The 12,457-nt window shown below is 47.8% G+C and overlaps 2 protein-coding genes across 4 annotated transcripts in view; one reads left to right on the top strand and one right to left on the bottom strand.

Moving 5' to 3' along the window:
* Positions 1-1,807, top strand: part of PANK2 (pantothenate kinase 2) — a 30,555-nt gene extending 28,748 nt beyond the window's left edge. For both annotated transcript variants that reach the window (XM_006072934.4, XM_025264025.3), the window contains one exon: positions 1,353-1,807. In XM_006072934.4, the coding sequence (XP_006072996.1) occupies positions 1,353-1,403 (51 nt within the window). In that variant the 3' untranslated portion in view covers positions 1,404-1,807. The remainder of the gene's footprint in view (positions 1-1,352) is intronic.
* A 5,058-nt stretch (positions 1,808-6,865) lies between these two features.
* RNF24 (ring finger protein 24) overlaps positions 6,866-12,457 on the bottom strand; it is a 108,088-nt gene continuing 102,496 nt past the window's right edge. For both annotated transcript variants that reach the window (XM_006072938.4, XM_006072936.4), the window contains exons 5-6: positions 11,764-11,843; positions 6,866-10,979 (exon numbers count right to left, since the gene is read on the bottom strand). In XM_006072938.4, the coding sequence (XP_006073000.1) occupies positions 10,841-10,979; positions 11,764-11,843 (219 nt within the window). In that variant the 3' untranslated portion in view covers positions 6,866-10,840. The remainder of the gene's footprint in view (positions 10,980-11,763; positions 11,844-12,457) is intronic.

Genomic DNA, 12,457 nt, shown 5'->3' on the forward strand with positions numbered 1-12,457 from the left:
TCTGGTCTTATGTTAAGGTCTTAATCCATTTAGAGTTTATCTTTGTGTATGATCTTTGTGTATGGTATTAGGAAGTGTTCTGATTTCATACTTTTACACATAGCTGTGCAGTTTTCCCAGGACCACTTTTTGAAGAGACTGTCTTTTCTCTATTGTGTATTCTTGTGGCTGCTTTTTCTTTTAAAGCCAAGAAATAGAGTGAAAGGGCAGGCCTCTCTTGTGTGGGCGCATGCTCTTTGAAGAAGCTTTTCTTGGAAAATAGACAGAACCTTAGTTATTTATAGTGTTTCAGAGACTTACCATGTGTTCTTCTCTTCCACAGCAGGTCTTTCAGGATCTTCCCACTCCCTTTGTGTTCACTTCTCTCTCGCAGTGCTTTACCGTGTGATCGCATCCTTTGGAGACTGACAGATCCTGTATCATTGTACGATTATTCTCTGTTACTGGCAGTTCCTCTCTGCCAGTGTGGGTTTTGTCTCATTTTCTGTTTTCTTTTTAATTTATTCACGTGTTGGTTGTTTTTGACCTCGATTGCTTAATTCAGGAGATGGTCCAGCATGGTCTTCTTCAGCCGCTGCTTCTCTGTCTCACGTTTCTGCCTTCCCCTCCGGTGCCTCTGTTCTTCAGATGTTGCTCCTGACCTCACCCGTCTCTACATGGTGCCTGAGGGTTCTGTTGTCCTGGCTGCTGCCCGGCTCCAGATCTAGACATCTGGTGGGTGTGGCTGCTTGGCTGCCTAGGGTACCTCAGCTTTGCACATCCTGTATGGAGCCCCCTTCCTTGCTCTCTACATCTCTTGCTCCTGTGTCTTTGTTCTCAGGGGTGGTGTGACCGGATGTGGGGGAGGGACCTCAGCCTCCTTGCCACCCTCATTCTCTTCTTCAGGCCAAGTCTTGAACCCATCCCACCCCATTCTTTGCTCTCCACCTCCAGCCCAACAGGGCCCTCACCCTCAGTGACTTGTCCCTGCTCCTCCTCCATTGCACTTCATGTCTCGTCTTCCCTTCATTCTGGAATTGTCTTGAAATGCTCCAGGCCCCCATTGCTTCTCATCGCCTCATTCCCCAGGAGATGGCCCAGGTACTCTCTTAACCAGAGGTGGTGGCCACTGTGGGCCTCAGAGCTTGTGGGGCCCCCACTGAGGGCTCTGGTCTGATGTGCCAGAGTGCCCTCCCCTGCCTGGGAGCTCCTCAGAACTTCTCTGCTGGCCTTGGGCTCAAGCAAAATGGGCGTCAGGAAATGAGTGGCAGGAATTAAGGGCCGTGTTGGCTTTAATACTAGTAATCATATTTATGGTAGTATAAGTAAGTCTAAGGAGAATTTCTCTTATTTTTCTTTCTTTTTGTTTTCAGGGTTATTTTGGAGCTGTTGGAGCACTCCTTGAGCTATTGAAGATCCCCTGACTGTTAACCTGGGGAGGGGTTCCTGGAACCTTCCACAATGGGATCTGTGGATGGACTCTTTTTTTTAAGACTTACTCAGTTTTATGATTGTCTACTACCTGAATCAAAGCGAGAAAGGACAAGTGTATTTTTCTAAGACATCAAGATAAATTCTTAAAAATTCAGTCTGAACTAATAACCAGTAAGGAAATGTATATGTATTAAAAAAAAAAAAAGTGGACCATGTCGGTGAGGATTCTCTGTATTTAAGTTGCTCTTCAGTATAGCTTTGTTCAACTTGCTGTGTAGTTTTGAAATTCAGCATCACTCAGTGGAGCCACTTCGGGAGAGAGCTGTTCTTTGTTCAGCTGGCTTTAGTTTTGTGTCGTGTTGAATTTGGTAAATATAAGGCAAGCAACTCTGTATTACAGTCTAATCATACTTTTTGTCAGTGTGGCCTTGGAGAGTGTCGTCTTTGTGTTAACTTTGGTGTGTATAGCCTTGTGTGAACGTTGAAAAACGTTTCAAGGTTCTGCAAACTTACTGGGTAGATGAATTCTTAATTCTGTGCCTGTGACTTTTAACAAGCTACTTTTGGAAGGGCAGTTCCAGGTTGTTTTACACTGTAGATCCTGGGAAGGTGTGTTTGGAATGACAGGACTTCTCCCCTGGGCAGGATTTCCTTGGGTATTGGACAGATTATGGACAATTATGTGACAGAAGTGAGTAAGCTAGTAGAAAAAGCATATCTGGAAGGGCCAGACAGAAAAACAGAAAGGGCTGCTAGTGTTGACATCTTTTCAGGGAATGGGGGGAGTCTGGTTATTTCAGGCCAGTAGAAAGGGAGGAATGGAGCTGTCCATCGATTAGCCCATGGAGAAAGGGCGGGGCTTCTACTCCTTGCCTTGTGCTTGCCTGAAACTGCCTGGGAGTTTGCCTCAGTTGGATATAGTAGCGGAGGGGTTGTATGTGGGAGGCTCAAAAGGCTGCTTGAGGAGAGGCAGATTTTTAGATGGAGTCTTGGTGGAGGTTGACTTTGAATTTTTTGTTTCTGCTGTGCAAAATGATTTAAAAACCTCCTTGGAGAGAGAGCAACATTTGTATCTCATTTTGGTATTACTTGGTGCCTGCATCCCTGGTGAAGCCAATGAAGGTTTTATATAAAGCAGCCTTTGAAACAGAAGGAAACCCCAAGGCTCTCTGGCCTCTTTGTGCCCCTTGGCTTCAGGCGAGGAGACTGGCCTGGGAGGGACCACATATGGGAGGCAATGTTCCAAGGGACAGAGGGGCACAGGAGAGTGGGGTTGGATCACCGAGGGAGGAGGGAGTTTGACCCCACAGTCCCCTCCCTCTCGGCTGTTGTCGAGAGTCATGGTCTGCCCACCTGCAGGGAGGGCACAGCCTGCGTGGGGTCAGCCCAGTGCCGTTTCCCAAGGGTGGCCACCTTTGCACACTTTCCTGGGCACGTGTAGGTGGTGGTGCTGCTGGCTAGGGCAGGCTGTGGAGCTGGAGGGACGCTGGGGGGTGGGAACTGCTGCCCAGGGCCATGTGATCAGCTTCCTCTGTTGCTGCTGCCCCTCCTGGGCCTCAGCCTGAGTCACCTCCAGTCTTGTCCTCCTGTCTTCTGCCCATTCCAACCATGTGCTTGTAGCCCCAACTTCCCCCTGCGGCCACCAGAGTCAGTGCCACCACCCACTCACTGGTACCATAGTCATGCTTTTCAAGCCCCTTGCACGCCAGACCCTCTTTCCTGCTTCCACTGGGCAGAGGAAGGGAGTCCGAGTAAGCCTGGTTGCTGCCCGTGGACACCCAGGTTGGCCTCTGAGGCCTCGTGGGGTCCTGCCTTTTCTCCTTGCACTTACCGTGTTCGTGAGGCTGTGCCAGTGCCTTTTGTGGGTCATGTCACGCAGCCCTTGTCATCCCCACCATCTAACAGAAGAAGGCACCTGCCGAAAGTCACACATTTAGGATCCGGCAGAGCCCCCTTTCCTCTTACGCCTTGCAGTTGCCTTCTGTCTCCATGGATTCACCACTTCCTGCTCTGGAGAAACTGCTTCTGTGGCTACACTTTGTACTTCTGATTAGCCGATCCTTTTACTACAGCGAATCTCATTGCTAAATCTGATGGACATTTCATGTTCTCATCTTTAGTTCTATCATTGCAGTCCACACTTGCTTTTCCTTCTGTCTCCTACGCCACTTTATCTCTGCCAGTTTATTCTCCACTGAAGACAGAGATCGCCAGCTCTCAGGCTAAATCCTGGATCTACTTAAGCAGACATCACTCATTTTGATTTCCAGGGTAGCATGTCTGGCCCAGTCCTTGCCTCTAAGCTCATCTCAAGGCAGTGACTGCCCTTTTCCTTTGCCCCCTTTCTCCCTTTTCCTCTGTATTTCCAGGTCATCTTTACACAGAAATGTCTCCATCCTCTCCCCTGAACCTCCGCCAGCATCTTCTCCCAGTTACTGCTACTTCACTAACTCCAGTTTGGAAGATGCGTGGATGCTCAATCTCTCTTCACCACAGGCACCACCCCGATCTAAACCACTGCCCTGTCTCATCTCAGCAGTTATCCCTTCCAGTCTGCCAGCCTGGGTAGCCTGAGGGTCTCACCCCACACTCCCCCACTAGAGGCAGTGGGGGTGGCAGTGGCTGTAATAATGGTCCAGGTGTGAAAGGAAGGTGGGCAGCCTAAGATGGGAGCAGTGTGTGGTCAGGTAGAGAGAGGTGCTTTGGTGGGTTTAGAGATGTGGGGGAAGGAGGTTCTGTGAGGGTACTTAGGCTTGCTGGGGGGGGCTTGATCTTGGGCTGCCTGAATTTTGATGCTAAATAGGCAGCCGGATATTTAGGTTGGAGACAATAGACCTGAGAATGATGTGCATGTAGGTGAGGATTTAGTGAGTCCTAAGGTAGAGTGATGAAACCAGAGATGGGCAGAGGAGGACAGGGCTGCGAAGAACATTGAAGAGGGGACTAGCGCAGGTGGCCCATGGCTCAGGAGACTGGAGGAGAGAGGAACCCTGCAGGCACTTCCAGTAGGAGGAGGTTTCAGAGTTGGCACAGATTTGGTTGCAGGTCATGGATGACCGTGAGGGGAGCAGTTTCCCTGAAGCTGTGGAGCCAAAGCTGAGCTGTGCAGAGGTCCTAGTGAGTGAGGGTTGGTGAGTAGAAACAGTAGCTGCCACAGGATGGCTTTGGACTGAGATTTTGTTTCTCCTCCAACAGAATAGTTGGTATTTCCAGGCCTGGGATATAGCTAGAGGAGTGAGGTGTGGGCTGGTTCCACCACTGCAACCCTCCTGAGTACTGCCGTCCACATTCGGGAGACTGCTTGACTGTGTCCCCCCACATTTCCGGTGCTGAGGCCAGGGTGGCAGGGAGCCCTTGGCCTCTCTGCCTTCTCCCTTGCTGTGGCCTGATGCTGTACTGCTCATCCCTGACTGGCACCCCACACCACAAGGAGACAAGCTGACGGCTCTCTGAGTCACCTGTTGCTGGAGATCAGTTCCATCTGTTCAGAAGCACTTACCTTGACTTTACAGCTCTTGCCACATGGACTTAAAGGGGATGTGGGTGACCAAGGGTATGTATGTGCTTAGCACAAAGTATTTTTAAAATCTGCTTTTTATTTACATTTAAGTCAATTACATGCATGTTTTATTTTTTAAACGAGTAATTAGCAAAATGCATTAAAGTTTTAAAATAGCAATTAAATATACAAAAATATATAGCTTATAAAAAAACCGCAAATGTTTAAAAATATTCTGCTGCAGAATTCATAGTGTACAAACATGTCTATGAAACCTGAGGCTCAGCGTTTCATAAACTTCTTTTTTTGAAGGAGTTATACAATATCTAGTGAGTAAACCCCAGTAGGCTTAAAACTATAAGACTAATATCCCCTCTTTCTGGCAAAGATCTGTCAAGAGACCGAGAGAGGACAGTTCAGGAACACTTTCTTGGAAGACTGAGCTATCATCAGGAAAGAAACACTAGCCCCACCTTATTCTCCTGTTCTGGGCCTGAGAGGGAAGGATGGATGGAAGGATGGTGTGCACCTGGCCTGAGATGCAGATTTTCCAGGCTTGTACTAGCTCAGGGAACTGTGAGGGGCTTCATCGAAGTATAGCCAAGGCCCTTGACGCTGGTAGGTATGTGTCTCTGGAGCAGGGAGCCCCTGACTGTATAGCCAAAGAAGTGATTTCTGGGTTGGTAAGCCACATGTGCTGATGCTTGGTCTAAAAGTGGAATAAAACTCTGCATCTTGCAATAACAATTCAGGCTCTGAAGCTGAACTGGAACAATAACAGATTTACTGAATAAGCCCCTCTATTTTCCTCCTCATGTTCCAATCAAATGGAAGCACATTCTGTGGCACACGGGAGCCTTCATTAATCTTAGAACTAAAGGAACGTGGCCCAGCATTTTCCAGTTATCAACTGCAGATTTCATCAGAATTTAGACACAGTCATCTCCTTTGCTCAAATTCCTAAATACTAATAATGAAAGAGGTTCACCGATAGAAGAAGGGTGGTTTCACACATAGTTCCTTTCCAAATTTCTGGTCACAGGCTTAAGTTACACTTTTAATCCAGGGAATCCCTGGGCTGCTGCTGTGGGTGGCAGGATACTGGGGAGGTGGGTGGGTAAAGAATGAGAGGCACAGGTCCCTGCCCCTCCCCCCAAGGGCTGCCTGGAGGAAGAATCTTTAACTTTGATCTGCAGAGGGAAGAATGAACTTTTAAAAAAAATTGGTGGGGTAATTTCTCATTGACTGGAAAAAATGTTGGGCGAAGAGAAAGTTCTGTGGGAACATTTGCTTTTTAGAGTGTGCATAGAGTTGGGAGGGAAAGGGAATAGGTTCACGAACTTGAACATGAACATTCAGGTATACGGCAGCTGACCACCTATTTGCTTAGCAACATTTGAGACATCTGCCCCACAAAACGAATTGCTCAGCCTGCTGCTCCAACTCCCGCCTCTCAGAAACATGGGTTTGCATAAGAAACCATGGCAGTTGTAGCCAGATGTCACTGCTGGGCTGTCAGTCCTCGCTGGAAACTGGATTGGGGGCTGGGGTGGGCCTGCAGCCTGTGCTGCTGCTGACTTTGCTCTCCCAGTGCAGGGGGCCCGGGTTCAGTTCCTGGTCAGGGAACTAGATCCCACATCCCACATCCCACATCGGGGGAAAGAAAAAAAAAAAATGGTTGTGCTCTCTTGTTGTTTGGGCATCTGTAGTTAGGGTCAGGGAGGGACTGTAGTTCGATTTGCGTAGGAAATGAAGATTTCATCATGCTGCAATCAGTGGAAAATATGCCTTACTCAAAAGGAATGTGATTACAAAAACATCCCCCAATTCTGGCTCACCTTTTTACAGATATTCTGACTTCTGGGATGGGTCTTCCCATGACTAGGAATGGTTCTTGAGTAGTACTTGTCTGGTATTACATAAGTGGAAAAAGAAAAAATTATACACATACAGTTGATTCTTGAACAAGATGGATTTGAACTGAGGTCTACTTACACATGGATTTTTTTCAATAAAGACATTCTACACGGTCCAAGGTTGGTTGAATCCACAGATGCAGAACCACCGATACGGATAGCTGACTGTCAGGTTACATGCAGGCCATACAGGGTGTCAGCACACCTAACCTGTGTTGTTCAAGAGTCAGCTGTGTATATATAGATACATATACACACACACATACCTACATACATGTACGTGTGTGTGTACTTGCTTGTATATGCATGAACGAACTCGGGAAGGTTCACAAGGAACCAACTAATAGTGTGTACTCAAGGGGTGGGAAACTTGGCTTACTGGAGTTCAGGAATGCAAGGACGACTTAACTTTATGATTTGTGAACCACGTGAAGGGATTACCTATTCAAAGAATTTAGAAGGAATATTCAGCGCTGAGCGAAACCACATTGAGGAGCACAGTGGGCAAAAGTAAATGGAAATGACTGAGGCAGATCAGGAGGGGAAAGGGAAGGGAGCCAGGTGAACTGGGGCTCAGTGGAGAGCCCCTAAATCTCAGGAGGCTTTCAGCTGTGGTTTCTATCAGGACAACAGGGGAGTCCCATGTGGCCAGCATGATGATGTCACTTAGTAGCACCAGCTCCTATGACCCCCCAGGCCTGCCTGCTGGGCTCCAGACATGGTAGTCAGTCCCCATAAGGGCTGGTGGGGACACCCTTGGTACACACTCCTGGGTGAGCAGCTAAGGAAACAGGCTTTGAGAGGCTAACTTGCAGAAAGGCACATGGCTAGTGAGTGGCAAGGGGGTGGCTGAAAACCTGAGCAGCTTTTCTGTCCAAAACTCTGGGGAATGTCTCCTTGTGTGCATTTCCTCATTCCCAGAAAACCTCTCAGAAACAGTTACTGTAGTTGTTCAAATTAACTTAGAGTGGAATCAGGCCATGAAAATGATAGGCTTTGGAATAGGGATGTGGAAAGAAAGGATCTTTGTTAAGAACAGGGCATTTAGCCACGGTGGGAGGTCCTCAGTATCCCTTAGCACAGAACTCTCCATGGGCCACCTGCTCCTATCTGACCATTACTTTCTTGGCCTGACCAAATCTCTGTACCTACTCAGCCAGGAATCAGGTCAGGCTGGTTTTGTTTCCTTTTCCTGCAGCCAGCCAAATTCAGCTGTACCCCTAGTAACAACTAGATAATGATTGACCCACCCGTGGAGTTGAGTTGAGGCTAAGTTCTGCTCCTCTAGCCCGTGGTACACAAGCCACACCCAACTCTGAGCTGCTTAAGACACGTTAAGACTAAGTTATAAAACCACGTCACCTGCCAGCAGCCCAAAAGCAGACCAGAGTCCTCACAGATTAATAAAAGGCGAATAACTCATGGAGATAGATCTGGACAGCACAGCCTCACTGTCTCACTGTGAGCCTGACCAAAGAGTGTTAAGGAATCTTTAACTTCCTTAATAATGGAGATTTTGACCTTGTCCTTCACATAAAACTGATTTTAATCAGAATTAAAGGAAGATGTAAATTAAACCCTGGCCACTCTGTTACAGCGGTGCAGCCCAGTTAAGTCCTGGAGGAGGACCTAGATGGGAGCAAACATTTGTGTTGCGTTGTTAGGAGGCATAAGAATCATGAGTGACACTGGCCAGGTGACACAGTAGGACACTAAGCCAGGAAAGGGACGCTGACTACTAGCAGAGTCAACACTCAACCACGTCAGTGTCAAGCCCCACCTTAGTGGAAGAGCCGAGTTTTTAAAAGCCCTTCACGTTCACAAATGCTGAGATGACTACAAATACAGGGACTTCGTGAGTCTGTCTCCTTGGTACTGATACATTGAAATCCTGTGAAAGCTGTGAGATGAAAATAATTTGCAAGCACAGAACACAAGAATTCCTCCTCTGAAGGGAAGAATTTTTCCCTATTGGAACTTTATAACGAAGATGTGACATTTGTCCCAAGGCTGTTACATGAAAACGGTGAGTGTTGGCTATTAATGAGGCAAGTCCAGAAGCAAGCCTGCCTCTGACATCGGTCACTGAAAACATTTCACTGGAAACTGAGTGCTTCCCAGCATTCACCTCTACTGTGCTACAGTGAGTGCAGAAACAGGGTGAAAGTACGAGTGTGCAAATAGCTCTTTGCATGGGCGCCAGACAGGCTAATAAGGCTTTCATATAAAACTATTCCACACTTCCCTTGCCCTGTTTAAAGCAGCAGTCCAGTTGGCATACCACAAATAGGTCACATAGGGTACAGCCAATTCTGACCAATGGATTTGTAATTTTCCAAACTGGATTCTGCCCAGCACTTTTCTAGGCTAATGGGAATTTTCCTCCTCATCTGATCCCAGCCATCTGAGCCAAGGATAGGTTCCCTCTCCCATCCTAAGACAGTAGAGGCTGGATTCCAAAAATATTCCTGGAGACATTCCCTGAACAGAGTAGCAAAGTTTCCTCCACCCCCGCTCCGTGTCATACACGCTGCATTTCCCATGAGAAGCTGCCCCTATTCGCACCTGTCGGGTGGAGCAGAGGCAGCGCTGTTGAGGAGGCCACCCCTAATCTGGAAGGAGGTGGAGAGCAGGGCTGTGGAAGAGAACTTGCTGTCTGACCCAATGCTGCTTCACATAGTGAACCTATAAAGTAGTCATGAATCCTGCTGGACTCAGTCATTTCTAGAAAAGTAGGACAAAGAACCAAAGAGCAGCATGCGTTTTTCTCCTGTAACGACACTCAGTTATCGTCGTCTGAATACTGAGGCACATGCCAATGATGAACAGCCCTGCAGGAGCTTCCTGAAACTACAATTCCAAGTGCATCCCTGGCTTCAGAATTACATCGGGATGTTATTTGCGATGCTTTAAAGTTAAAATGTCAACGACAGGTATTTTCTCTTGAGAAGAAACAGACAGGGAAGGGAAGGGAGGAAAGAGAACAGAGGGCAGGACAGGGAGAGGCAAGGGGTTAGCAGCCTCCCCAGCTCAGCAAGGCCAGGAGGACTGGCCATTATCAGAGAGATGCTCCTTTCCGGAGCCATGGGAAGGGCTCACAGCAGCTTCCTACTGGGGCAGTGGGCCAAGACTAGCAGCTACACTGGAGCCACATTGTATATGTGGGGATGTGGGCAGCACCCTGGGGTGCTCGGGTCATACAGGGACAGCATGGGCTCAGAGACCCACCCCCTGCTGGGGCTCCTGATGGTGGCTTGGCTGTGCCTCACTGGTGAGTAGGAGGGGAAATAAGAGGAAATGGCTTTTGACCAGACCATTCCAAGCACATGTACTGTTTTTAGCTCAGATGATTTGTAAGCAAATGTGGACTTGAAGAATCAGTGGTGGCAGCTACTGCTGCTTTGTTGTAACCAAGCCCCTGGGTTTCCAAGATGGCCTTACCAAAGGAACGTAATGTGAATGGCCTTGTTGACACTGCCTCCGGCACTGCAGCCGGCTGTGCCTGGGCTGAGGTAACCGCTGTTTTCACTTGGCTTAGAGGCTGCTGGGAGGGTTTGCTGCTGCAAAGGTGTGCAGGGTCTGCAGAGAAGCTCGTGTGTCCCCAGGGTGTGTGTGTGTGGGGGGGGAGGGTAGGGGCTTTAAAGACCTGCCTTCAGTTCCTTTCTGTAACACTTGGGTTTATCTTCCCTTCTGGTTGATAAAGATTCATCTTGGTGTGGAGATGAGTGTCTGGGAGACAGAATGTAATGGAGTTAGCAAGAGATCCTCATGAGGTTTCTTGAACCAAATTGCGGGCTCATCCATTCCTCTTGGCACGGGGTAGTATCAGAGTACTTTGGTTGTCACAAGACCCAGAAATCTGGGTTCCCAGCCTAGCTGGCCCGAGAGTTCTTCATGAGACAAAGGAAGCAGCAGCTGGTGCCCTAGGTAGACCAGCCAACACAGAGACCACTTGTGTTCCTCCCAGCTCTGCTCCTCCCAGATCCTGCAACAGTTTGATCATTGTGGTGAGCTATACAATGTTCTCTGCCCCAGGGAGGGGTCCCTGTAGGGGTCCACGGTCCTGCTTACTGTGCAACTGGGCCAGCTGCAGAACTGGCATGTTGCACAGTGGACATACTTTGCGAACTTCCAGCCATTTGATAAGGCACCTGCAGAATGAGACACCACAAGAGGCAAGATGTCAGTCTGTGTCTGCGGCACCACCTGCCCAAACACCTCACATGCTGAACATTTTGGAAACCCAGATCTGGGCAGTGGAGTGAACAGCCAGGTCCCGAAGAGTCCTACCACTGGGTGGAGAATGCATTTCATTCTCTGGAGGAACCAGAGACTCCAGTTTTCCAAGAAGCTACAGTCAGCATATATCCTCAGTCATCCATGATTTCTTAAAGAATGAAGTACACTGAGGAGGGTGGTGGGAAGGAGGAGGAATAAAGTTTTCTAGTACACATATAAAACATAAAATTGTAAGAGAGGGAGGAATCTTTAACATGTCTGTAGGAAGGGGAAGAGATGGTCCTACACTACTACTTACACTGACTTTTTTATTTTGATTTAAAATAATTATGGTTTTGATTAAAATAAACTTTTAGGAAAGGAAATTCTTATTGAAAAGTTCCAGTAAAATAGCTTTTTATAGCCTGGGTCTCCAAGGAGGTATGGGCTTGTCTGACTCTGCCTTAAGTCCTGCCTTGGTAGTCACATTACCATTACCCTGATCCCTCGTAATGTCTGTCTGTCTGTCTCTTTCTCTCTTACACACATACACACACATAAATACAAATGCCACTCAGTAGGGTGCTTTCAGCTTTCTACATTATAAACCAATCATGAAGTCATCAGGCTTGTCTGGCATTGCCCCAAGCCCATGGGTGAGTTGGTCAATGTGCCTCAGACTCAGGTCCTCTTAAATAATCCCACGCCAATACTCACTTTCTGTGGAAGGCATGCTTACATGGACAAATCCCCAACTCATCTCGAGGCTTGAAGTCTTCTAGACACACTGCACAGAGCTGAAAGACAGATTTGCAAATGAGGCAAAGTATCTGCTAAGTCATTCCCCAGGCCAAGGTAAAGTGCAGGCCCCTGAGGCCCAGCCATTTGAAAGGACTTCAGTATCCCACAAGTCTTTGAGTGAAAGAAACAGGATCAAATGGGCAAGGTCTTCTGAAGAAGAGTCTCCTGCTCTTCCTGCACATATCTCAAAATTTGAGGGCAGATGGGAGAAGACAGAAAGCAAGAGGCAGGTTCCTTTACTTCAGTCCATCAGAAGAGTCTGACTTAGGTTTTTTCTTATTAGATAGACTGAACATAATTTTTTGTGCTGTGCCAAGGAGCTGACTTTTTGTAGGAAATGCTCTGCCTACTCATCAGTAGAGCCCCTGAAAGGACTGCTCGGATCCTGAGGCAGGTGCTGGGGCTCTCCTTTTTCTGCTCTTCATAATGTGGAATCTGTAAACCATAGCACAGCCTTCGGTAATATGCTTCTCGTAGTTCCTGGGGTCCCTCACTCTGACACTGTCCTGTGTGTCTGTCTTTGTCATATAAAAACTGATTCAAGAGTCACTGAATTTAAACTTGGGAAAATGTGCAGATGGGGCCAGGATTGCTCTGATAGGTGGCTAGC

Source organism: Bubalus bubalis, chromosome 14 (assembly GCF_019923935.1).
Source record: "Bubalus bubalis isolate 160015118507 breed Murrah chromosome 14, NDDB_SH_1, whole genome shotgun sequence".
Lineage (NCBI taxonomy): Eukaryota > Metazoa > Chordata > Mammalia > Artiodactyla > Bovidae > Bubalus > Bubalus bubalis.